Genomic DNA, 23,890 nt, shown 5'->3' with positions numbered 1-23,890 from the left:
TGAGAAATCGGGTGCGAACCTGACTTCTCGGCTCTCGTGATCTTACCAACTCCCTCCGCCCATCAGCCGGTGGGGCGCAATGGTAATGTCACCCCCAAAGAGTCTACAAACAGACAGGTTTGGTATGTGGGGAAACACTTGGCAGATGAAATATCATGTAAGAAAATGTGAAGTTATGCACATTGATAGGAAGAATAAAGAAGCTGAATATTATTTAAATGGAGAAGGACTGCAGAAAGCTGCAGCTCAGAGGGATTTCTGGGTCCTCGTGCATTGATTACAAAAAGCGAGCATGCAAGTTCAGCAGGTATTGGGAAAGACAGGTGGAATATTGGTCTTTATTTAAAAAGAAATGGAGTCGAAAAATAGGGAGATCTGTACAAGGCACTCGTTCGACCACAGCCGGAATACTGTGAGCAATTCTGGTCCCCTTATCTAAGGAAAGATATACTGGGATTGGAGGCAGTCCAGAGAAGGTTCACTGGATTGATTCCAGGTACGGAGAGATTTTTTTACGAGGAGTAAGTTGGGTCTGTACTCATTGGAGTTTAGAAGATTGAGAGGGGACTTTATTCAGACCTACATAATTCTCAGCAGGCTTGACAGGATAGACGCGAAGGTGTTGTTTCCCCTTGTGGCAGAGTCTCGGATAAGAGGGCATCATCTCAGAGTAAGGGGTCACCCATTTCAGACAGAGGTGAGGAGAAAACGCCTCTGTTCGATCAGTTATGGGAACATTAAATGGCAGAGCAGACTTGATGGGCCAAATGGCCTCCATATGTTCCCGTGTCTTATGGTCTCATGATCTTATAAGGGGATAAAAATAGTAAACATTACTCCAGATATGGTCTCACTGAGGTCCTGTACCCCTGCAGGAACAATTGCATATTTTTATACTTGAGTATCCTTGCAATAAATACCAACATCCTATTTATATTCCTAATTACTTGCTGGACCTGCAGACTAACTTTTAATGATTTATGCACCAGGACATCCAGCTCCCTCCCGACCCAAGAGTTCTGCAGTTTCTCTTGGTACAATACCAGACCAGGCCAGGCCAGAAGCCAATTTGTTACAATCTTGGATGAGACCTTTATATTTGGTTATGTTCAGAATCATATTTTAGTTCTTGGACCAAATTTGAAATCCCAGTTATTTACTAAGAGTATAAATCATAAGAACTCGGAGCAGGAGTCGGCAATTTAGCCTCTCGAGCTGCTCTGCCATTTAATGCAATCATGGCTAATCTCGTCTCAGCCTCAACTCCACTTTCCTGCCCCTTCAATCCCAAACTAATTAAAAATCTGTCCAGCTCTTCCTCAAATTCACCCAAAGTCTGGGTATTCACCACATTCTGGGGTGGGGAAGTCCACAGACTCCTGACCATTTCAGAGAAGTAGGGGCAGATTCTTCCAAAAGTGCTGAATTGGCGAGAAAACTGGTTTCAACCACGACTGTTTTTTCAGTGCAACTTCAGACCCGAATCTTCCACACTCCATGCATGGCAGAGGTCACAATCGTGAATGTCATTAAATGCTTGGGGCAGGACAGGGTGGGGGGTGGGGGTTGGGGGAGTGCTATTCACATCAGAGAGCGAGAAATGGCGGGATGCGCTGGAACCCACACATGCGCACATCTCTGGGACATCATTGAAAAGACCTCCCAGCATTCAGATCACTGCCCTCCAACCCCCACAGACATCACTGGCCCCCACAGACATCGCTGGCCCCCACAATCCCCCCACAGACATCGCTGGCCCCCACAGCCACCCCACAGAGATCGCTGGCCCCAACAGCCCCCCCACAGACATCGCTGACCCCCACAGCCCCCTGACAGACATCACCGGCCCCACAGCACCCCGCCCCCACAGACATTGCTGGCCGCCACACCCCCCCTCCCCCCCCCCCCCCAAACTCCGCTCCCGCCCGACAGACATCGCTGGCCCTTACAGCCCCCTCCACAGACATCGCTGGCCCCATAGTCCCCACACACAGACATCGCTGGCCCCCACACCTCCCCGCCCCACAGACATCGCTGGCCCCCGCAGCCCCCCCACAGACATCGCTTCCCCACAGCCCCTCCCAGACATCGCTGGCCCATCAGCTCCCCCCCCCCCCTTCCCCCACAGACATCGCTGGCCCCCACATCTCCCTGCCCCACAGATATTGCTGGCCCCCACACCCCCATAGACATCGCTGACCCCCAAGGCCTTCGCACGCACCCCCCCCCCGCTCCACAGACATCACAGCCCCCCTCCACAAACATCAATGGCCCCCACAGACCCCCCACACGGACATCGCTGGCCCCCACAGCACCCCCACAGACATCGCTGGCCTCCACAGCAACCCCCCACAGACATCGCTGGCCCCCACAGCACCCCCACAGACATCGCTGGCCCCCACAGCCCCCCCACAGACATTGCTGGACCCCGCAGCTCCCCCCAGACATCGCTGGCCCCCCAACAGATGTCACCGTCCCCCACACCTCCCCCACTTCCCCCCCACAGACATTGCTGGCCCCCACGGCCCCCCCACAGACATTGTTGGCCCCCACAGCACCCCCACAGACATCGCTGGCCCCCGCAGCCTCCCCACAGACATTGCTTCCCCGCAGCCCCTCTCAGACATCGCTGGCCCGCCAGCCCCCCTCCCACAGACGTCGCTGGACCCCCACAGACGTCGCCGGCCCCCACAGACCCGCCCCCCCCCCACAGACATCGCTGGCCCCCACACCTCCCTGCCCCACAGACATCGCTGGCCCCCACACTCCCATAGACATCGCTGGCCCCCAAGGCCTTCGCACGCACCCCCCCCCCTGCTCCACAGACATCACTGCCCCCCTCCACAAACATCAATGGCCCCCATAGACCCCCCCCACAGACATCGCTGGTCCCCACAGCAACACCCAACAGACATCGCTGGCCCCCACAGCACCCCCACAGACATCGCTGGCCCCCACAGCAACCCCCCACAGACATCGCTGGCCCCCACAGCACCCCCACAGACATCGCTGGCCCCCACAGCAACCCCCCACAGACATCGCTGGCCCCCACAGCACCCCACAGACATTGCTGGCCCCCACAGCCTCCCCACAGACATTGCTGGACCCCGCAGCTCCCCCCAGACATCGCTGGCCCCCCAACAGATGTCACCGGCCCCCACAGACCCCCCCCTACAGACATTGCTGGCCCCCACACCTCCCCCACTCCCCCCCACAGACATAGCTGGCCCCCACCCACTCCCCCCACAGACATTGCTGGCCCCCACAGCCTTCCCCCCCACAGACATTGCTGGCCCCCTCGGCCCCCTCACAGACATTGTTGGCCCCCACAGCACCCCCACAGACATCGCTGGCCCACTCAGCCCCCCCCCCCCCCACAGACATCACTGGCCCCCCCACAGACATCGCTGACCCCCCCACAGACATCGCTGACCCCCCCACAGGCATTACTGGCTCCCCCTACTGGCGTCACTGGCCCCTGCACAGGCTTCGCTGGCCACCCCCCCCGACACAGACGTCGCTGCCCCCACATACAGACGTCGCTGCCCCCCACATACAGACGTCGCTGCCCCCCACATACAGACGTCGCTGCCCCCCACATACAGACGTCGCTGCCCCCCACATACAGACGTCGCTGCCCCCCACATACAGACGTCGCTGCCCCCCACATACAGACGTCGCTGCCCCCCACAATACAGACGTCATTTCCCCCACCCCCCCCCCCCATACAGATGTTGCTGGACCACCCTCCCCATACAGACATGGTTGCCCCCCCCCCGCCATACCGACATGGCTGCCCGCTCACCTACTTCCCCCACGAATCTGGATAATGTGGGTACCCCATCCCTCCATCCCTTAAACATACTGACCTCACTGCTGCCTTGCTGAGAGCTTGCGTTGTGCTGCCGTGCACAACCCCAGCTTGCGAGCATTCCCTCTCTTGGATGGGAGTCCTGAGTATTGTACCCCACTGGATACAGCAGCTTATTGATTAGGAGCCCTGAGTATTGCATCCCTCCCCCTCCCCCCCACCGCCCCCCCCCCCCACCCGCCCCCCCCCCCCACCCACCCACCGCCCCTGTTCTCATAAGAACAGGATATGGCGCTCGACTCATCGATCGACAGTTCCGACGCGCCACAGCGAAAAACCGCACCTACCTCCTCAGAAGACAAACACGGGACTCGGTGGACAGAGTACCCTTCGTGGTCCAGTACTTCCCCGGAGTGGAGAAGCTCCGGCATCTCCTCCGGAGCCTTCAACATGTCATTGATGAAGAGAAACATCTCGCCAAGGCCATCCCCACATCTCGCCTTCAAACAACCGCACAACCTCAAACAGACCATTGTCCGCAGCAAACTACCCAGCCTTCAGGAGAACAGTGACCACAGCACCACACAACCCTGCCACCGCAATCTCTGCAAGGCGTGCTGGATCATCGACACGGATGCCATCATCTCATGTGAGAACACCATCCACCAGGTACACGGTACATACTCTTGCAACTCGGCCAACGTTGTCTACCTGATACGCTGCAGGAAAGGATGTCCCGAGGCATGGTACATTGGGGAAACCATGCAGACGCTACAACAACAGATGAATGAACACCGCTCGACAATCACCAGGCAAGACTGTTCTCTTCCTGTTGGGGAGCACTTCAGCAGTCACGGGCATTCGGCCTCTGATATTCGGGTAAGCGTTCTCCAAGGCGGCCTTCACGACACATGACAGCGCAGAGTCGCTGAGCAGAAACTGATAGCCAAGTTCCACACACATGAGGACGGCCTCAACCGGGATATTGGGTTCATGTCACACTATCAGTAATCCCCACAGCTTGCCTGGACTTGCAGAGTCTCACTGGCTGTCCTATCTGGAGACAATACACATCTCTTTAACCTGTCTTAATGCTCTCTCCACTCACATTGTTTGTACCTTTAAGACTTGATTAGCTGTAAGTATTTGCATTCCAACCATTATTCTGTAAATTGAGTTTGTGTCTTTATATGCCCTGTTTGTGAACAGAATTCTCACTCACCTGAAGAAGGAGCTTAAGGCTCCGAAAGCTTGTGGCTTTTGCTGCCAAATAAACCTGTTGGACTTTAACCTGGTGTTGTTAAACTTCTTACTGTGCTCTCCTAATAAGCCAGGGCTTTATATAAGCTGCAGGAATGGACACACAGCCAGTCACGCCACGAAGATGTATTTGAGGAAAGCAGTCCCAAGATTCACTGAGGCCGACCAAGAGCGCCTGCTTGATGCCATGGAGGAGAGGCATCAGCAGCTCTTCCCCAGCCAGGGACCTCGCCCAAAGGGTGCAGCCACCACGGCATTGTGGGAGGAGGTGGCAGAAGTGGTGAATGCCAGGAGCCTGACACCGTGCTCTGGCCGGCAGGGTCAGAAAAGACTGTACGACCTTCTTTGAGCAGCAAGGGTGAGTGAGCTTCCCACTTGGAACTCTGCACATGCTTGGCACAGATCTCAAACCCTGCTTAGACACCTGAAGGGCATGCGACAAGGCACCCTTCCCCCAGGAACAGAATGTAACCCCTTCCCCTCAATGAGCACCCTTCAGTGGTGACCCTTTTCTCCGTAACTGCCAGCACAACTCCCGAGACACAGGCATGCATTACACACCATGCATTTCAATATATTAATGCGTGCCAGACACTTTATGTTCCTACAGGAGAAAATCATACATCAGCGCCGTGTGACGGCACAGTGGTGGTGGTGTGCCTGACCTGCAGCACCTGACCAGCGTTGAAGAGTGTGCCATGGACCTGGCAGGGGGAGATGGGTCACCCAGAATGGCGACGGACAGCCAGGTCAATGTCCAGCATGCAAGTGAGCATCAGCCTCGCCCTCAACATAGGTCCTGCTTGAAGTAAGTGTGATGCTGCGTAGAATGTTTTACCTCCCTTCCCCTAATGTGTATTCTTTATTGCAGTTTTGGACCCAGAGGAACCCGGCCCTTTGGTGTTGGTGACCCCGCTGTTGTTCTGGAGCAAACGGCCCACAACCCCCCCGGATGACACGTTGGAGGGATGCTTTGAAGAATCCTCTGAGGACAGCACCACTGAAGCAGCACCAGCATCTACCACACAACCCACCAACACAGAGTCTATCACCACAGTGGGTATCTTTAGTGTTGAGGCTTCTGGGTCACTATCTGGTGAGCACATCACAGATACTGATGCACATCCGAGGGCTCGGGCACACGGAGGTCTGCCAGAGGCGAGGATTCAGCTGTCCCCCAGCCAGATGCTGGGCCTTGGGCCCAAGGCTGGTGGCGATGCATCAGGAAACATGGGGAGGTTGTGGAAGGGCTGTCAGCAACCATGCTGCGACTGCCTGATTGTTGAGGGGAGTCCAACAGAGTGCTGTTGCAGGAGGTGGTGCCGACACAGCGTGTGAACCAGGCCAACACTGCAAGGGTTGCGACCGTAGTGGAAGGTCTGGCTCAGGGGTCTGTCCTCATGGGTGACAGGGTCCAGGCCATCCTGGAGAGACAACAGGCCATGAGCAAAGGTGTTGGCAGCATCCAGGAGGCACAGCGTTCCATGGCCCCATGGGTGTCGGGGGCATGTGGGTGAAACTGCTGGCCATGGCTGGGACTCTCGCTGGCATTCTGGAGACACAGCAGGCGATGCCTGTGAACCTCGACAACTTAGCCCAGTCACAGAGGGCTACTGCTGTGGGCTCCAGAGCCTGGCTTGCTCACAGAATGCAGTTGGGGAGGGGCTCCAGAGCTTGGCCCAGTCTGAGAGGGCCAGGGCTGAGGGATCACAGATCATGGGGCAGATGCATCTGAACCTCCAGAACTGGCAGAGACAGATGACGCCGGAGTTCCTGGAGCTCAGTCCAGCTATGCTGGCGTCCCATGGAGTGTCCCTGGGGTCTTTGGGCACCTCAGGGAGGAGGAAGGGCTCGGGCCCATGCCGGGGCCTTACACCCAGGAGATCCGGGACATCCCGAGACATCTGATTTGCCCCTTTGCTCACACCGGGGCATCTCGGGGCCAGCTAGATGAACAGGGTGGCACCGAAACAGTGTCATCCGCGAGTCAGCTGGGGCCCTCCAGGTCCTGGCCACCCAGGGGACGTCCGCTAAGGGCATCACAGGCAACGGGGCGTGCATCAGAGCTGGAAACCTCCACCTCCGATGTGCATCCTGGGGTAGCACCTCGAAACAACAGTAGACCACACAAAGTTAGAAAGTTGTAGTTCACGAAGAGGGCATGGGTGATTGTCACCAGTAGTCAGGGTTTATTAATCACGAAGGTTAAGAGCACAATAAACTTTTATTTGCACCTCACAGCTGTGACTAATGTGTCTCTAATTCCACCACCCCCGCCCCCCCCACCCCGCCTTTCCCCCCAGCCCCCCGCCACCCAAAGTGCTGAGTGGTCCCCATTCCCTTGCATAGAGGTGCTGTCTGTTGTTCCTTGGAGACTCAGCCACATGTTACAGAGTGCCTGCCCTACCTTCCCCAACATCCACCACACTCTTGGTGCAAGTGAGCCCCTCCACCCCAATCCCCGATTGCCCAACAACCCTGACAGCTACGTGGGCCAGGGTGGCAGCGTGCATTCGGAGTACAGGTTAGGAACCAAACTTCAGTAGCACCAGAGAGAGCATCCCAGTGTGCATAACAGCGAGTCATCATCATCCTCCAGCCTTCAAACAAGACTTGCAATCATTGCCAGCCCAGGCACATTAACAGGTTTGGATGTTTCTGGGGGATAGGGTGGTGGGATGAGAGAGGCTGGGGAAGGGTGATGTGGTGGTTTGAGGGCCCAGGTCGGTTTGGAGGGGGAATAGCGGCTGCACTTGCTCCTGGGGTGTGGTGGATGTGTGGTGGTTGCAGCCCCCTCACTGCACAGCACCAGCTCGGTGAAGCGGGCTGCAATCAAGGTGTCCCTCGCTGCCCTTCCCTGCCGGACACCTGCCATCGCCGCCGCCCTCTTTCCTCCGGCTCCTGATATGGTGGGACGTCCACCTCACCCCCTCGCCGCTCCTCCTCCTCCTCTTCCTCGTCCTGCTCCAGCTGGTCTCCCTGCTGCTGGGCGATGTTGTGCAGCAGGCAGCAGACAATTATAATGTGTGAGGCTCACACAGGGTCAGACTGGAGGCCCCCCCAGGGCGGTCCAAGCAGCGGCACCACATTTTCAACAGGATGATGCACCGCTCTATGATGGACCGGGTGCTGCATGGGCCTCACTGTAGCGGGTCTCCACCTCGGTCTCGGGCCTCCGCACAGGCATCATCAGCCATGACCTTAGCGGGTAACGTTTGTTGCCCAATAGTCATCCCGGTAGCCTGGGCCAGTCTTCAAAGAGGCCAGGGATGTCCGACTGCCTGAGGACAAATCTGTCATGGACACTCCCTGGATGGCGTGCTTCGACCTGCATGGTGCTCATTCGATGATCACATATGATCTGCACATTGAGGGAGTGGAACCCTTTCCTGTTCACAAATTGCTGCGGCCTTGCATGTGTGTTCCGTCCACTGCTCCCTGGACATTGGGAATCCCAGCAAGGCAGCGAAGCCTCGAGCCCGGGCCTCCTGCTGTGCACGGCCCACATCGAAGTTTATGGACTGCCCTGCCCGGGCAAACAGGGCATCAGTGACCTGTTGCACACATTTGTGCATGGGGGCCTGGGAGATCCCAACGAGGCCGCCACTGGGTGCTTGAAATGAGCCAGAAGTGAAACATTCAAGGCATCCGTCATCTTCACGTCCACAGGGAGCGGGTGGCCACCCTCCCCTGATGTGCCAGGTGTGCGAGCACCTCACAAAGGTGCCGCACCGTGCTCTTGGAGAGCCGCAGCTGGCAACGGCACATCTCCTCCGAAAGGGCCTTGAATGAATTGCAGGGCCTGTACCTCCTTGCCTTCAGCATCCTCGGCCTTTTGTGCACCCTTTCGGGAGCCTGCTCACCCACCTCCTGGCTGTCAGTGGCAGCCCCCTTCCCTGCTTCCTATAGGAGTGGTAGTGGCTGCTCCTGTGGTGGTCTCTCCACGCCGGCCACCTCCTGAGCCGCCTCCTTCTCCTCCGCCGCCACCTAATGGCCAGCTCCAAATCGATCAGTCTGAGATCCATCTGCACACTGGGGTTGGAAAGAGCATAAAATGACGGATTAATGTCATTGGCTGCATAGATCCAGCACCACCCCAATCCCTCATTTGGGACTGTACCCCCACTTGTGGGTGCTGGCAACACCACACAATCCATGGTGCCACGTGTGAACCGATTCGGTTGTGTGGGATTCCCATCATGACAAATGCTGGCACAGATTATGCAGGTCGGTGTGCAGCCATGGCCACTTCGTCCCCTTGAGCCATTGCCATGTGTGCAACTGCAGCATCCGTTACAGGCATGTGTTGCTGGTCTGTGTCACAGGGCAGGGACAGACTGGAAATCATCACCAGATGGGTGCCCAGTGACAGCAGATTCCATGCAGTCTTTGTCTGAACCTCGGCACCCCGGCCTGGAGCAGCAGCTGCTTCATCTGGTTAGACCTCAATCAGCACAAGGTGCAATCCTCTCCCGACCCGGAACCCCAGCACTCAGTGTAGTCCCTGACCACACCCCGCGGCAAGACAATGCCACTGCACAGTGCCCTGGAGGGGAAGGTTGAGCAAGACTCCTTCAGGGATCCTCACCCACTGAGCTACAGTGCTGCCCTGGAGGGGAAGAGTGAGCAGGATTCCATCACGGATCCTCACCCTGAGAGCTCTGAGAAAATAGAAGCCCCCCCGCCCCCAACCCAGATATCACTGGTCCACAGGCCAGCACCTGAAGACAGCAGGAGGAAGCCCCCCAAGCATCTCCAGGGCCTGCCTGCAACATCCCTGCACTCTGCTCGCAGCGCTTACCTCCTCACGCCAGTTCAAGGCTGCTGCATCACGTTGAGACTTTTATATGCTGTGGTTAAACACACCAAAAACTACCTGTTAAATGAGATGTCCAAGGCAGAACACACAAACATTTTCAATAATCCACCCAAACGACAATGATCACCGTCAAAAAACTCCCATAAATAATGGACGACATAGGGACTGGTATTAATGAGGAACTGCAAGACTCTTACTCTTATCTTGCTTGTAAGACTAAGGTAAAGAAAATAATGGGATTTAAAGTAGACAATTCTCCCAGGCTTCAGAAGCTGAAAGAGGTGAGTGTCGAGAAAATAGATGCATTGGTGGTCATCTTTCAAAATTCTCCAGACTCTGGAATTGTTCCTGCAGATTGGAAGGTGCAAACGTAACCCAATGTTTAAGAGAGGAGGGGGAGAGAATCTGGGGAATGACAGATTGATTAGCCTGACATCAGTAGGAGAGGAAATGCAAGAATCTTTAATCAGGGATGTGGGAGAAAATAATGGTAAATTTGGGTAGAGTCAAGATGGATTTATGAAAGGGAATCCAGTGGAGAAGTTGGACATTTGGCCTTTTAGTCTGCACTGACTCTGACACAATATCTTACCCAGGCCCTCTCCCCATCACCCAAAACACTTACCATGGCGAATCCATTGAACCAACATGTTTTTGGACACTAAAGGGCATTTGTTTTTACCATGGCCAATCTACTAGCCTGCCCATCTTTAGACTGTGGAAGAAAACCCATGATGTGGAGATGCCGGCGTTGGACTGGGGTAAACACAGTAAGAATTTTAACAACACCAGGTTAAAGTCCAACAGGTTTATTTGGTAGCAAAAGCCACACAAGCTTTCGGAGCCCCAAGCCCCTTCTTCAGGTGAGCACCTGAAGAAGGGACTTGGGGCTCCGAAAGCTTGTGTGGCTTTTGCTACCAAACAAACCTGTTGGACTTTAACCTGGTGTTGTTAAAATTCTTACGGAGAAAACCCACAGACACAGGGAGAAAGTACAAACTCCACACAAACAGTTACCCAAGGCCGGAATTAAATCCGGTTCCCTGGTGCTGTGAGTCAGCAGTGCTAACCACTGTGCCACTGTGCAAGATGCAATCAACAGACGAGTGAAGGTGTAACTGGTGGATGTGGTGTATTTAGATTTTCAGAAAGCTTTTGATAAGGTCTCACACAAGAGATTAGTGAACAATTTAGAGCACTGGAAATTTGATGCAATAGTAACAGGTTAACGGACAGAAAACATGAGAGTAGGAATCAATTGGTGTTTTCTTTTAAACAGTGCTCATGTTCTGCTCTCATCAATGCTCTGTATAAATAAAGCATAGACTCTATACCTGCTGCAGATCATTCAATCTGACGGCGAACACTCAGGACAAAACAGGAATTCCATTCTGGAATGGACCTGCCTGGCCTTGAGTGGGTGTATCTGTGCGGTACCCTGTCTACTGAGCTGCTAAAGATATTGTGCAGCTTGGGGTATTTTGCCATTCTCACCATGAGGCTGGATGTGGCATACTGTTTGCTGTCGGCACTGCTGGATCGCCCAGCTGCCCTCGGTAGCAGTAACTACAATATGATTGAATTTGAAATCCAGCTTGAAAGTGTCTGTGATCAGTATTTTATACTTAAATAGGAGCAACTAGCTGGCCATGAAAGCTAAGCTCGTTGCAGTGAACTGGGACCCCAGGCTCGGGGATACATGGATAGAGAAGCAATGGCAGACATTTAAGAGGGTATTTAAGAATATTCAGAATAAATATATTCATGCTGTAAAGAAAATCCCCAATGGGAGAACCCACCATCTGTCGTTCACTCAGGAAATTAGGGAAAACATCAAATTCATGGAAAAAGCATATGACCGCACAAAGATGAATGGCAGGTCAGACGATGAATCAGAATGCCAAGAATGGCAGAGATCAAACCCCCACAATAATGTCCCAGCTTCAACATAGGTATCCAGTTCCCACAAATAGATATTTAGTTCCCACACTAAACATAAGGAGAAGTCACATTGTCTATACAAACTGGAGGCATTTGGCATACCAGGAGACTCAATACAATCTTGATCTTCCATTGGATGGTGATGCCCCACCTATTGGAACAGACTGTAGAATGGACAAATCACTGGTCTGAAAGGGACCACTGGAAATCCCATTGGAAATGATAGAACATGGAACAGGACAGCACAGAACAGGCCCTTCGGCCCACGATGTTGTGCCGAGCTTTGTCTGAAACCCAGATCAAGCTATTTCCTCCCTATCATCCCGAAGTACTCCATGTGCCTATCCAATAGCTTCTTAAATGTTCCTAAAGTTTCTGACTCCACTATCGCTGCAGGCAGTCCATTCCACACCCCAACCACTCTCTGGGTAAAGAACCTACCTCGGACATCCTTCCTATATCTCCCACCATGAACCCTATAGTTATGCCCCCTAGTTACCGCTCCATTCACCCGAGGAAATAGTCTTTGAACGTTCACTCTATCTATCCCCCTCATCATCTTATAAACCTCTATCAAGTCTCCTCTCAACCTCCTCCGCTCCAATGAGAAAAGCCCAAGTTCCCTCAACCTTTCCTCATAAGACCTACCCTCCAAACCAGGCAGCATCCTGGTAAATCTCCTTTGCACTCTTTCCAGTGTCTCCACATCCTTCTTGTAGTGAGGTGACCAGAACTGCACACAAGATTCCAAATGTGGTCTCACCAAGGTCCTGTACAGTTGCAGCATAACCCCACGGCTCTTAAACTCAAACCCCCTGTTAATGAATACCAACACACTATAGGCCTTCTTCACGGCTCTATCCACTTGAGTGGCAACCTTCAGAGATCTATGGATATGAACCCCTAGATCTCTCTGTTCCTCCACATTCTTCAGAACCCTACCTTTGACCCTGTAATCCACATTTAAATTTGTCCTACCAACATGAATCACCTCGCATTTGTCAGGGTTAAACTCCATTTGCCATTTTTCAGCCCAGCTCTGCATCCTATCTATATCTCTTTGCAGCCTACAACAGCCCTCCACCTCATCCACTACTCCACCAATCTTGGTGTCATCAGCAAATTTACTGATCCACCCTTCAGCCCCCTCCTCCAAGTCATTTATAAAAATTACAAAGAGCAGAGGACCAAGCACTGATCCCTGTGGCACTCCGCTGGTAACCGGTTTCCAGTCCGAAAATTTTCCATCCACCACCACCCTCTGTCTTCTGTTAGATAGCCAGTTACCTATCCAATCGGCCAAACTTCCCTCTATCCCACACATCCTTACTTTCTTCATAAGCCGACCGTGGGGGACTTTATCAAACGCCTTACTAAAATCCATGTATATGACATCAACTGCACTACCTTCATCTACACACTGAGTTACCTCCTCAAAGAATTCTATCAATGATGTAAGGAGTTTATTCGCTCTGTTTCCTGCCTAATATTTACAGCGCAAATGATATCATCAAAACAGAAAACTTCATCATTATCACAATGCTGTTCCTGTGATCTTGTTGTTTGGAAATTTGTTTTCTCATTTTCTACATTCAAACACTGACTGTTCCTCAAAATGCTTTCATTGGTTCTGGAGTGTTCTGGCACATGCTGCGGGAATGAAGGGAGCTTTTGATGATTGCTCAGTCACTAGAAAGTGAGTTATTTTTCTTACTGCTGCTTGCTGCTCCTTTCTCTCTCTCACCCCCGCTGTGGATTCATGAGGATTTCTTGTCCACGGTCCCCTCCTCAGGAACCACAGAACCTTTTCCCACCCTGCAAACCAGTGGGAAACTGGACAGTGATATTGTTCTGAAGATCAGCCCTCAGAATGGATTGTGCCTCTGGTCAAATTCATAGAGTGAGCGGTGGGTTCACTGGTTGACTGCCTCAATGGAGTCACTCAAAAACTCAACCTCACTCAATCCAAACTGCCCTGTCACCCTCCCTATTATAGATTTAAAGCTGTATCTACTTTGATCCAGACTCTGTGACTGTGTTAAACCAGTGGATGTTTATATTCTCTCTTCTAAAAAAAAGTTTATTTATTAGTCACAAGTAAGGCTTACATTAACACTGCAATGAAGTTACTGTGAAGTTTCCTTCTCTTTTGAACCTTGAACATTTTCAGTGAGATCACCACACTCCCTCCCTTATCCAGTGCAGACTTGCAGTTTCTGCATCCCCTGCTCTTGATTAAGATGTCCAATTCCACTAAACAGATTATCTGCCGTTTAACACTTGCTCTCTGATGTCTGTGCATCTTCCTGATAAACAATGATAAAAATGTATCCCAGAATGACAGACTAGTCCAGTCCAGTCTCCTGGAGCAATTCTATTCACATCCTGAGATTCGTGCTCTATTCCTCTGGTTACATAGATCTCTTCACTACTTTGACACACAGTGCTGATGGCTTCAGACACTTACCCAGAGGAACCCACAGAAAGATAAATATGACAAGGGGGAGAATCCAGATATTGACAACCGGAAATGTGAGTATTTAATCTGGAACCCTTGGAGCCAGTTTTGTTTCTTCGCAACTGGATTTACAATCAGAGAAATTAATATAAGAGATTTACCGGGGTTAATGAAGTTTAACATTTCTTTCCACGCTCTGTACTGTAAAAGGTCTTTGTACTTCCCGATAGACAGGACGGCATCAGTTACTGAGAGTTTGTGATCCTCGTCACTAATCCTGTAAATGGTTAAAATGATGCTATGAATTTGTCTTTGTTAGAAGATTTTAGAACTTATTTAAATGGTCACATTTTCAGCATATTTGATGATAGAGAAAATTTGCAAAGTTAAATGTTAATCTTGTTTCTCTAACTGAGAAAGGAATAACTTAGAATTTCAAAGACAGAGAATGGAAACACCCATGTCCTGAAAAAGGTTCAAAACCTGATAACAGACATCACAGACTGCAGGAAATGATAAACATTTAGCCTGTCCACTTGCTGTATTATAAACAAAGTTTGTAGAACAAAGACAAAGGCTGAAAACATCCTATAGCTGAATATCCAATTCTGCAATCCCTGGGCCCCACAACTCTCCCAGAATCCTGTTCTTCTCTACTTCCGGCATCTTGAACATCTCTGATTTTCGTCACTCCCCCATTGGGAGCTGGACCTTCAGCTGCCGAGGTCCTGAGCTCTGGAATTCCCTTCCTAATCCTCTCTATTTCTCTTTCTTCCTTTCAGGCGTTGTCTGAAGTCCAGCAATTTCTTGGTAGAACAGTTGTGTAAAATCATGGTAATATAGGCGGTTATTTCAAATTCTCGTTCATGAATTCTACGGGGAGTTTTTGTGTCCCGATAAATGACTATTTAATGTTGTGACAATAAATCAATGAATATTAACATTTTACTGAGTATATTTTAACAAACTGCAGAGTTTCAGTAAAGAACATGTCCTACCTTCTCTCCCGACAAGCTTCCTCCTGAAAGAAATGAATCAGGAACAGTGAGGGTGACAGTCACAGATTTCAGGAGCAGTTAGACAGGCTGGTGAAATGAGCAGACTCAGAGCAGCTGAGATTTCACATGGAAGTGTAAAGTGATGCATTTTGGAAGGAAGATTGTGGAGAGTCAAATAAACCAACCTCCCATCCATTGACTCTGTCGACACTTCCCACTGCATCGGCAAAGCAGCCAGCATAATTAAGGACCCCACGCATCCCGGACATTCTCTCTTGCACCTTCTTCCATCAGGAAAACGATACAAAAGTCTGAGGTCACATACCAACCGACTCAAGAACAGCTTCTTCCCTGCTGCTGTCAGGCTTTTGAATGGACTTAACTTGCATTAAGTTGATCTTTTTCTACACCCCAGCTGTGACTGTAACACTACATTCAGCACTCTTTCATTTCCTTCTCTATGAGGGGTATGTTTTGCCTGTATAGCGCGCAAGAAACAATACTTTTCACTGTATGTTAATACATATGACCATAATAAATCAAATTAAATCAAATCAAAAACTGGAACTGAACATCAGTCCCGCTCACAGACACAGTGACTCTCACACACCGTACCAGACACACCCACACACAACATGGAACTGGAACTTGATTACAATGGGAGTTTCAAAGCAAGTTTGAAGATCAAGAAACCTCATTCTCCGGAGGTTACAGGTATTCCCGGGAATCTACAGACAGTGTGGGAGCCATTAGTTCAGAGACAGCAGGAAAACCTTTCAGGAAGGAAAACAAAATTCTGTTCAATTCAGGTCCTATTTTTCAGTAAATTCTATATTAATTTCACAGTTACCATCAGTTATTTAGTGACTGTGTGAAGTTTCCCTGAACTGAGCCGCAATATATTCCCTCACCTTCAGAAATATCAGCTCGTCTTTTTGCTCCATCTGTTTCTGCAACTTTGAGAGTTTCTCCTCAATAGAATTTAAATTCTCCTGAATCTCTCGAAGGTTTTTCTCCATTGATTCCAGAATCCTCTCCTCTTCTTCCCTGAGATCTCTGAGTAAATGCTGCTCTTTCTCAGTGAGAATCTGGTGCATTTTAGTGAACTCGGATGTGATGTGGGTCTGCAGACTGCTCGACTGTTCCTACCCAATGAAATGTGAAACATAATTAATGTCCCGCGATAAAGGGAACAAAACTAACCGAGATCCCAGAAAATCAGCACAGGGAGACCTTACCCTAACTTCAGAAATCTTCAGTTTCTGTTTCTGTTCCGTTTCTAGAACCACCGATTTCTTCTCTGTGAGAGAATCGAAGGAAGATTTGAGCTGATCCTGGGATTGGGAGAGGAAATCACAGAATGTAAGTGCTGGATGTTGAAAATGTGATAAAAATATCAGGTAAATAATATTTTCATTTTACCTTGTACATTTCAACAGCTTCATCAATGGGCAGGAAGCGGTGATCTCTGTGTTCCCGCGAAACAACACAAATCAGACAGATTAATTTCTTGTCAGTTTCACAAAACAGCTTCAATTCTTCCTGATGTTTCTCACAGTGAAATTTACTTTCCTTCTCTTTTGGATTCAACTTTAATTTCCGAGCTTTCTCGGCCAGATTCGCCAAGGCCCAACTGGCCCTCAGGTTTTCTTGCGGAAACTCCTCTCTACATTCCGGGCAGGAGTTTATCTCCTTTCCCCAACACTGGGTGATACAGGAGCGGCAGAAGTTGTGTCCACAATCCAGTGAAACTGGATCAGTGAAGAAATCGAGGCAAATGGGACAAATTGCCTCCTCGGTCCAGCTCTCTGCTTGTTGTCTGGAAGCCATGTTCACACTCAGCACTTCCTGATTCAAACCGCTTTCAGTTTCGATGTTACTGTCGCACACCCTCAGTTCAGCAATTTCCTGATAAAGTTCACTGCAACACTCAGGGAATTATTATTACAGAGTGGGCCATGTCCTCTCCACTTTCACACTGGAGATAAAAACTGGCGCGATCTAAGAGATAGAGGAGGGAATCATTAAACTGTCGGGGGTGGATTGGACTCCGGGAATGTTGACAGTGGAGAGAGAGGTGGAGATGGGCGGGATTGAGGTTCGATTGCGTTTTTCTCCAGTTTGATCTCTCGACACTGCAGCCGCTCACATTAAAACATCAAATACCATAAATGTCAAGGAGACATTTTATACAGCAGGTACAGGGAGATATTTAGAGGGTTCGATCTGTGAAGTTTGGTTTATTTTCCAGAAAGAATAACTTCCGGTTTTATAAATATTTATGAATCCCTCCCGGGGACCCGACCCAGAGAAACATCAACTGATGGCGGAACAAACCAGAAAATGCTGGAAAACCTCAGCAGGTCTGACAGCATATGTGGCGAGAGAACAGAGCTCACATTTCGAGTCTGGATGTCTCTTCGTCAGGTTCCAGCATCCGCAGTAATTTGCTTTTAACTGATGAGGGATCATTTGAAGTGGAATCTCTCCTCCAATATTCGGCGGAGTTTCTTCACACAGAGAGTGGTGAGAATGTGGAACTCGCTGTCACATGGAGTGGTTCAGGGAGAGAGAGTTGATACATTGACAGGGAGGCTTGAATTACAAGATGACTTTCTACCGCACAGAATGTGTACGGAGCTTGTTTTGTGTCTGTTTGAGAAAATCGAGTTCATTTTCGGAAATTGAAAACTCCAGATATATTCAACTCGGTCTCGGGGGATTTTGAGGTCTGTGTGTTGATGCCTCACAACACCAGGTTAAAGTCCAACAGGTTTATTTGGTAGCAAAATAGGTTTATAAGATGATGAGGGGGATAGATAGAGTGGACGTTCAGAGACTATTTCCTCGGGTGAATGTAGCTGTCACTCGGGGGCATAACTATGAGGTTCATGGTGGGAGATATAGGAGGGATGTCCAAGGTAGGTTCTTTACTCAGAGAGTGGTTGGGGTGTGGAATGGACTGCCTGCTGTGATAGTGGAGTCGGACACTTTAGGAACTTTCAAGCGGTTATTGGATAGACACATGGAGCACACCAGAATGATAGGGAGTGGGATAGCTTGATCTTGGTTTCGGACAAAGCTCGGCACAACATCGAGGGCCGAAGGGCCTGTACTGTGCTGTACTGTTCTAAAAGTCTAATCCTGTTGGACTTTAACCTGGTGTTGTGAGACTTCTTACTGTGTTTACCCCAGTCCAACGCCGGCATCTCCACATTATTGATGTCTCAGACAGTGCTGCGTTCCCAGTCCCTGATAAAGAGGAAACACATCACAGGGTGTGGGGGCAGGACTGTGGGACAGACCAATGGGAAATGGGAGGGGGTCAAACGACATCCTATTGGGATTGAATTTGAAGAGTTTCCCCGACATTCGCGCTAATCCAGCAAGAAAAATCACAGGCTGTGAAGTTTTGCGATGGATCAGATTCATTTACAGGCATTTTAGCAAAGTTGGGAAAATATAGCGTAAAGGCGGCAGGGGGAAGTAGAGAGATCAATGTGGATTGTAAATCAATGTCTTGTTTTATTGCAGGGATTCTAGTGTAAAATGTTTCATATATCTGACAGTGTTGAACATTGGGTTTTATTGTTACTGCCTGGGTGTGAAACAGCTCCTGTGTGGAGAACAGAAAGGGCAACATGACCTGGGGGGCATGGGGGCAGCGAAATTTACTGACTTTCATTTCAACACAAGGAAAATCTGGGAAGTTTCTGTCATTTGTGACAATCTCTCTACTTGACGGCTGCTCCTGTTCTTGTGAACAATTCATTGCGGATGCAGTAAGTTTCTGGGATGGGTTGAGACTTTGTATGAACGCAAGTCTTTCACTGTTACAAAGCGCACCACTGCCACCTGCTGACACAATCTCAATGCTGCAGGACAGAATTCCCCATTAAAAACGGCCCAAGAAATGAAGACTGTCTTTGAAGGTTCACAGATTCGATGGACCGAATTACCCTCCTTCTGTGTTGTATCAGACTGGGATTGTTATATATTCTTAGTCTTGGATCTGATCAAATCCAGATTAACAAATCCGATTCACTAAATCCTATTGTTTGGTGAGATGTTCCCCGACTCTCAGTGAGAAAGATTATCTGGAGAATGTCACATTAATATTCGCCATTCTGTGAGAAGGATTTACGCATTAAAATTCTGTAAGAACTCAATATATGCTGCTATATTTAATTGGCTTAGAAACCCGCAATGAAAACTATTTAAACCTAAAATGTTGCGCTAACAGGGGGATTTAACAACAGGAATCGTGGAGCACAAGTGATTGGAGAAGTCAGGATCTGAACAGGATCGCTGGCAGTCTTGGTATCAAGATTCTGGCTTGTGCAAGTCAACTCCGGTCTGCTGCACTCCTGGTTTGTCGGTTCAGCTGATGAATATCGCAATGGGATCCCGTGTTCTGCCGGATAAAATGTTGGACACTGAAAACTCCACGGCTCTCAATCAGGCACCCCAGAGGATCAAAGAGTCACTGAACACAATAAAATCGACTGTGATCTCGATATGTTCCATCCAAAGTTCGTTCTTATAGAATTATCATTCCTCATTTACTGAATTCACTGTTAACTGATGTCTTTGTTTCTAAAAGGACATCGACACGTCTCTCTTTCCAACTGCCGCTTATGCACAGCTTTGGTAATGCAGGAATTAGGAATATTTTCATTCTACCCTTTCCAGCCTTTCAGCCTCAGCGTTGAATTCAGGAACTTCAGATTCTAACCACCGTTACCATTCTGCTGTAACCATTAACACTGCTCTAGAACCATATTATGCTTCTTCACCAGTCCCATTCCCCATTCTCTTATACTTTGTACCGTTAAACCTTTAGACATTTAACCTCTCCTGTCTTCCACCATTTCATAGACCTCTCCCTGTTGTTCCTCTCCGCCCTTTTCCCGACAGTGTGCTTGCTGTGAAATTGTTTACTCTGTAAAATATTCCAGTTCCAATGAAAGGCCATCGACTTGAAAAGTGAATTTTGTTGCTCTCTCTATTGATACTGCCTGATCTGTTGAGTGCTTCCTGTATTTTTTCTTTTTATTAAGGATTGGGTCTGTTAATGTCTGATATATAACTTTCACTCACTGCAGAGTAAATACAGTAACACAGCAGGGAGCTGAAGAGAACTGGGGCGAGATTCACCCACAGAAATGTGACCTCAGCAATTTGAATGAGAAAGCGCTGAAATTCCCCATGGCTTCCAGCCACCAGGCTGAGAGTTTCACTGAGCTTCTCTCCGACATTCAATCAGAAATGCGAATATTCACTGATAATTGCACAGTGCTCAGTACAATTCACAACTCCTCAGATACAGCATCGTCAACAGGGGAGAACCTAACCAACGCCTCGTGATATTTAACAGCAATGCTAAATTCACTTTGGGAGCAAAAACAAGAAGGCAGATCACTACCTGAGTGGCTTCAAATTAGGCGAGTGGAGTATGCAGCGGGACCTGGGTGCCCTTGTGCACCCGTCGCTGAAGGTAAGCATGAAGGTGCAGCAGCCGGTAAAAAAGGCAAATGGTATGTTGGCCTTCATTGCGAGACGTTTCGAGTACAGGATCAGGGATGTGTTGTTGCAATTATACAGGGCCCTGGTGAAGCCACACCTAAAATATTGTGTGCAGTTTTGGTCTCTTTTTTTGAGGAAGGATGTTCTTGCTGTCGAGGGAATGCAGCAATGGTTTACCAGGATGATTCCGGGGATGGCGGGACTGATGTCCGAGGAGACGTTGACTCGGTTCGGATTGTTTTCGCTGGAGCTCAGATAATGAGGGGGGTGGAGGGGATGTCATAGAGTCTTATAAAATTCTAACAGGACCAGACAGGGTAGATGCAGGAAGGATGTTCCCGGTGGTGGCGGTGTCCAGAACCAGGGGTCACAGTCTGAGGATTCGGGATAGACCATTTAGGACGGAGATGAGGAGACATTTCTTCACCCAAAGAGTGGTGAGCCTGTGAAATTCATTATCACAGAAAATAGTTGATGCCAAAACATTGAATGTATTCAAGTAGCGGCTAGACATAGCACTTGGGGCGAATGGGATCAAAGGTTATGGGGAGAAAGGATTAGGCTACTGAGTTGGACGATCGGCCATGATCGTGATGAATAGCGGAGTAGGCTCGAAGGGCCGAATGGCCTCCTCCTGCTTCTATGTTTCTATTGCCGGCGCTGAGTCCCGCACCACCAATAACTTGCGGTGTTATTGACCAGAAACACAGTTGGACGGATCAGATAAATATTGTGAAACAAGATCAGAGGCTGGGAATTCTGCAGTAGGTAACTCATCTGCCAAAGTCTGCTCATCCTATGAAAGGCACAAGCCAGGATTGTGAAGTGATATTCTCCATTGGCCTGGTAAAGTGCAACTCCAACAACACACACGAAATTCGGCACCATCCAGAACAACGCAACCCACTTCATCGGCTGCAGTATTTACCGCAGAGAATATCTGCACTTTTCATTGTGAATGTAAAAAAGCAAATTACTGCGGATGCTGGAATCTGAAAGCAAAAGGGAAAATCTCAGCAGGCCTGGCAGCATCTGTGAGGAGATAAAAAGAGCTGACATTTCGAGTCCAGATGACCTTTGTCAAAACTGACAAAGCTGCATTGTGACTGTGTCCCTGTCATTTTTATTTTCAGTATGAATCAGGAGTATAATCTTAAAATTGAATCATAGAATCCCTCCGGTGCAGAAGGAGGTTATTTAACCCTAGGTATTTGCCCTACTAATCCCCCTGAAAACCACGCAGACACGGGGAGAATGTGCAAACTCCACACTGACAGTGACACGAGGCCAGAATTGTATTCGGGTCCCTGGCGCTGTGAGGCAGCAGTGCTAACCGCTGTGCCACCTTGCCGCTGTTATGAGAGCCGTTATCAGAGGACAATCTGTGAGATTTACTGAGACGGGTGGTGCAGCTACTCTGAGTAATTCATTGCGGGTGCAGTAAGTTTCTGGGATGGGTTGAGACTCTGTGTGAACTCAAGTCTTTCATTGTTACAAAGCGCATCGCTGCCACCTGCTGACAGAATCTCAGTGCTGCAGGAAAGAATTCCCCATTGAAAACGGCCCAAGAAGTGGGGAAGGTTCACAGACATGATCGGGCGATTGCATTTCTGCCTAAACTCAACTATCTTCAGTTACTTCATCAATGACCTTCCATCCTTCATTGGGTCAGAAATGAAGATGTTCGCTGATAATTACACAGTGTTCAGCACCATTCACAATTCCCCAATGACCAGTCAGCGGGGAAGCTGTCCCACTTTTGGGGCAAGTCCCCAAATGTCAGTGCGAGGGTCTCTGATGGGTTGTCTGGGTAGAATCTGCCTTTGCCACATCTGAAGACTCGGTGAATGCCAGGTAGTTGCTTTTGATTTAATCTTGTTTGACTTTTCCACCGCTGTTTGATATAACCGGGTGGTTTTCTGGGCCATTTCAGAGAGAAGTGTAAACAACAGTCCTTCGGACATGGGAGTCACAGGCTGGCCAGACCTGGTAAGGACGGCAGATTTCCTTCCTTGGAGAACAGTCTTGTTGTTTGATTGTCATTATTACAGAGACTAGCTCTTTATTCCAGCTTTATTTAATGAATTGATTTAAATTATCCAGCTGCTGCTGTGGGATTTGAACTCAGGACCCGAGAGCATTAACCTCGGCCTCTGGATTTCTACTGCAGGAGCATTACTGTCATTGCCGATGAGGTTTCTCGTTCAACTCAGAGAGTGGTAAGGGCGTGGAATGCCCTACCTGCAACAGTAGTGGACTCGCCAACATTAAGGGCATTTAAATGGTCACTGGGTAAACATATGGATGATATTGGAATAGTATAGGTTAGATGGGCTTTCGGTTGGTTTCACAGGTCAGCGCAACATCGAGGGCCGAAGGGCCTGTGCTGCGCTGTAATGTTCTATGTTCTAAGTCTCCACAACTAGGGGAAGCATCCTCCCAGCATCAGCCCTTTGCAGCCCTTTAGGAATGTTATATTTCAATGAGATCACGTCTGATTCTTCTAAACTCTGTGTAATATCGACAGAATCGACACATTCCTTCTCATTGAACACACCCCAGAAATCCACCTGCAGAACTTTGCTGGCACTGTCTCTAAGGCAATGACCTATTCCTTTAGGTAAGGTCTTCAGGACTGTACACAAACCTCCAGTGTGGCCTCAGCAAGGTTGTTTAAAGTTGCTGACAGTATTTTTTATTCTTATACTCGCAAAATTCTCAAATACAAATAAGACATGAGTTAACAGTGAACTCAGTAAATGACGAGTAAAATATACAAGGACATAGTTTAGATATATGTTCCGGGGTGAACGATGCATTGACTAAACTTCCGTCTCCATTTCATTCTTTGTCTTGTCCAAGAAGGTATCCGAGGGTGAGCGTCAAACAATTCGCTCCGCAGTGTGAATTTCCGCTGAATATTCCTCAGAAGAAGTGACACTCGGAGTATAGCAGATTGGAGTTGATTTTCCCAATCCAAAATGTCCATATAAAGATTGTGGAGATGCCGGCGTTGGATTGGGGTAAGCTCAGTAAGAAGTCTCACAACGCCAGGTTAAAGTCCAACAGGTTTAGTT

At 49.4% G+C, this 23,890-nt stretch overlaps 1 protein-coding gene across 2 annotated transcripts in view; it reads right to left on the bottom strand.

Annotated features, from left to right (window-relative positions):
- LOC144487139 (zinc-binding protein A33-like) overlaps window positions 1-17,426 on the bottom strand; it is a 29,836-nt gene extending 12,410 nt beyond the window's left edge. Inside the window, exons 1-5 of one of the 2 annotated variants that reach the window (XM_078205200.1) lie at window positions 16,710-17,426; window positions 16,526-16,621; window positions 16,199-16,432; window positions 15,288-15,310; window positions 14,451-14,566 (exon numbers count right to left, since the gene is read on the bottom strand). In XM_078205200.1, the coding sequence (XP_078061326.1) occupies window positions 14,451-14,566; window positions 15,288-15,310; window positions 16,199-16,432; window positions 16,526-16,621; window positions 16,710-17,117 (877 nt within the window). In that variant the 5' untranslated portion in view covers window positions 17,118-17,426. The remainder of the gene's footprint in view (window positions 1-14,450; window positions 14,567-15,287; window positions 15,311-16,198; window positions 16,433-16,525; window positions 16,622-16,709) is intronic. The other variant, XM_078205199.1, reaches the window with a different exon arrangement.
- Between the last annotated feature and the right edge of the window lie 6,464 nt (window positions 17,427-23,890).

The sequence above is a fragment of the Mustelus asterias genome, unplaced genomic scaffold (genome assembly GCF_964213995.1).
Source record: "Mustelus asterias unplaced genomic scaffold, sMusAst1.hap1.1 HAP1_SCAFFOLD_615, whole genome shotgun sequence".
NCBI classification, from domain to species: domain Eukaryota; kingdom Metazoa; phylum Chordata; class Chondrichthyes; order Carcharhiniformes; family Triakidae; genus Mustelus; species Mustelus asterias.
The sequence above is the reverse complement of the archived record's forward strand: the minus strand, read 5'-3'. Positions and strand labels throughout refer to the sequence as shown.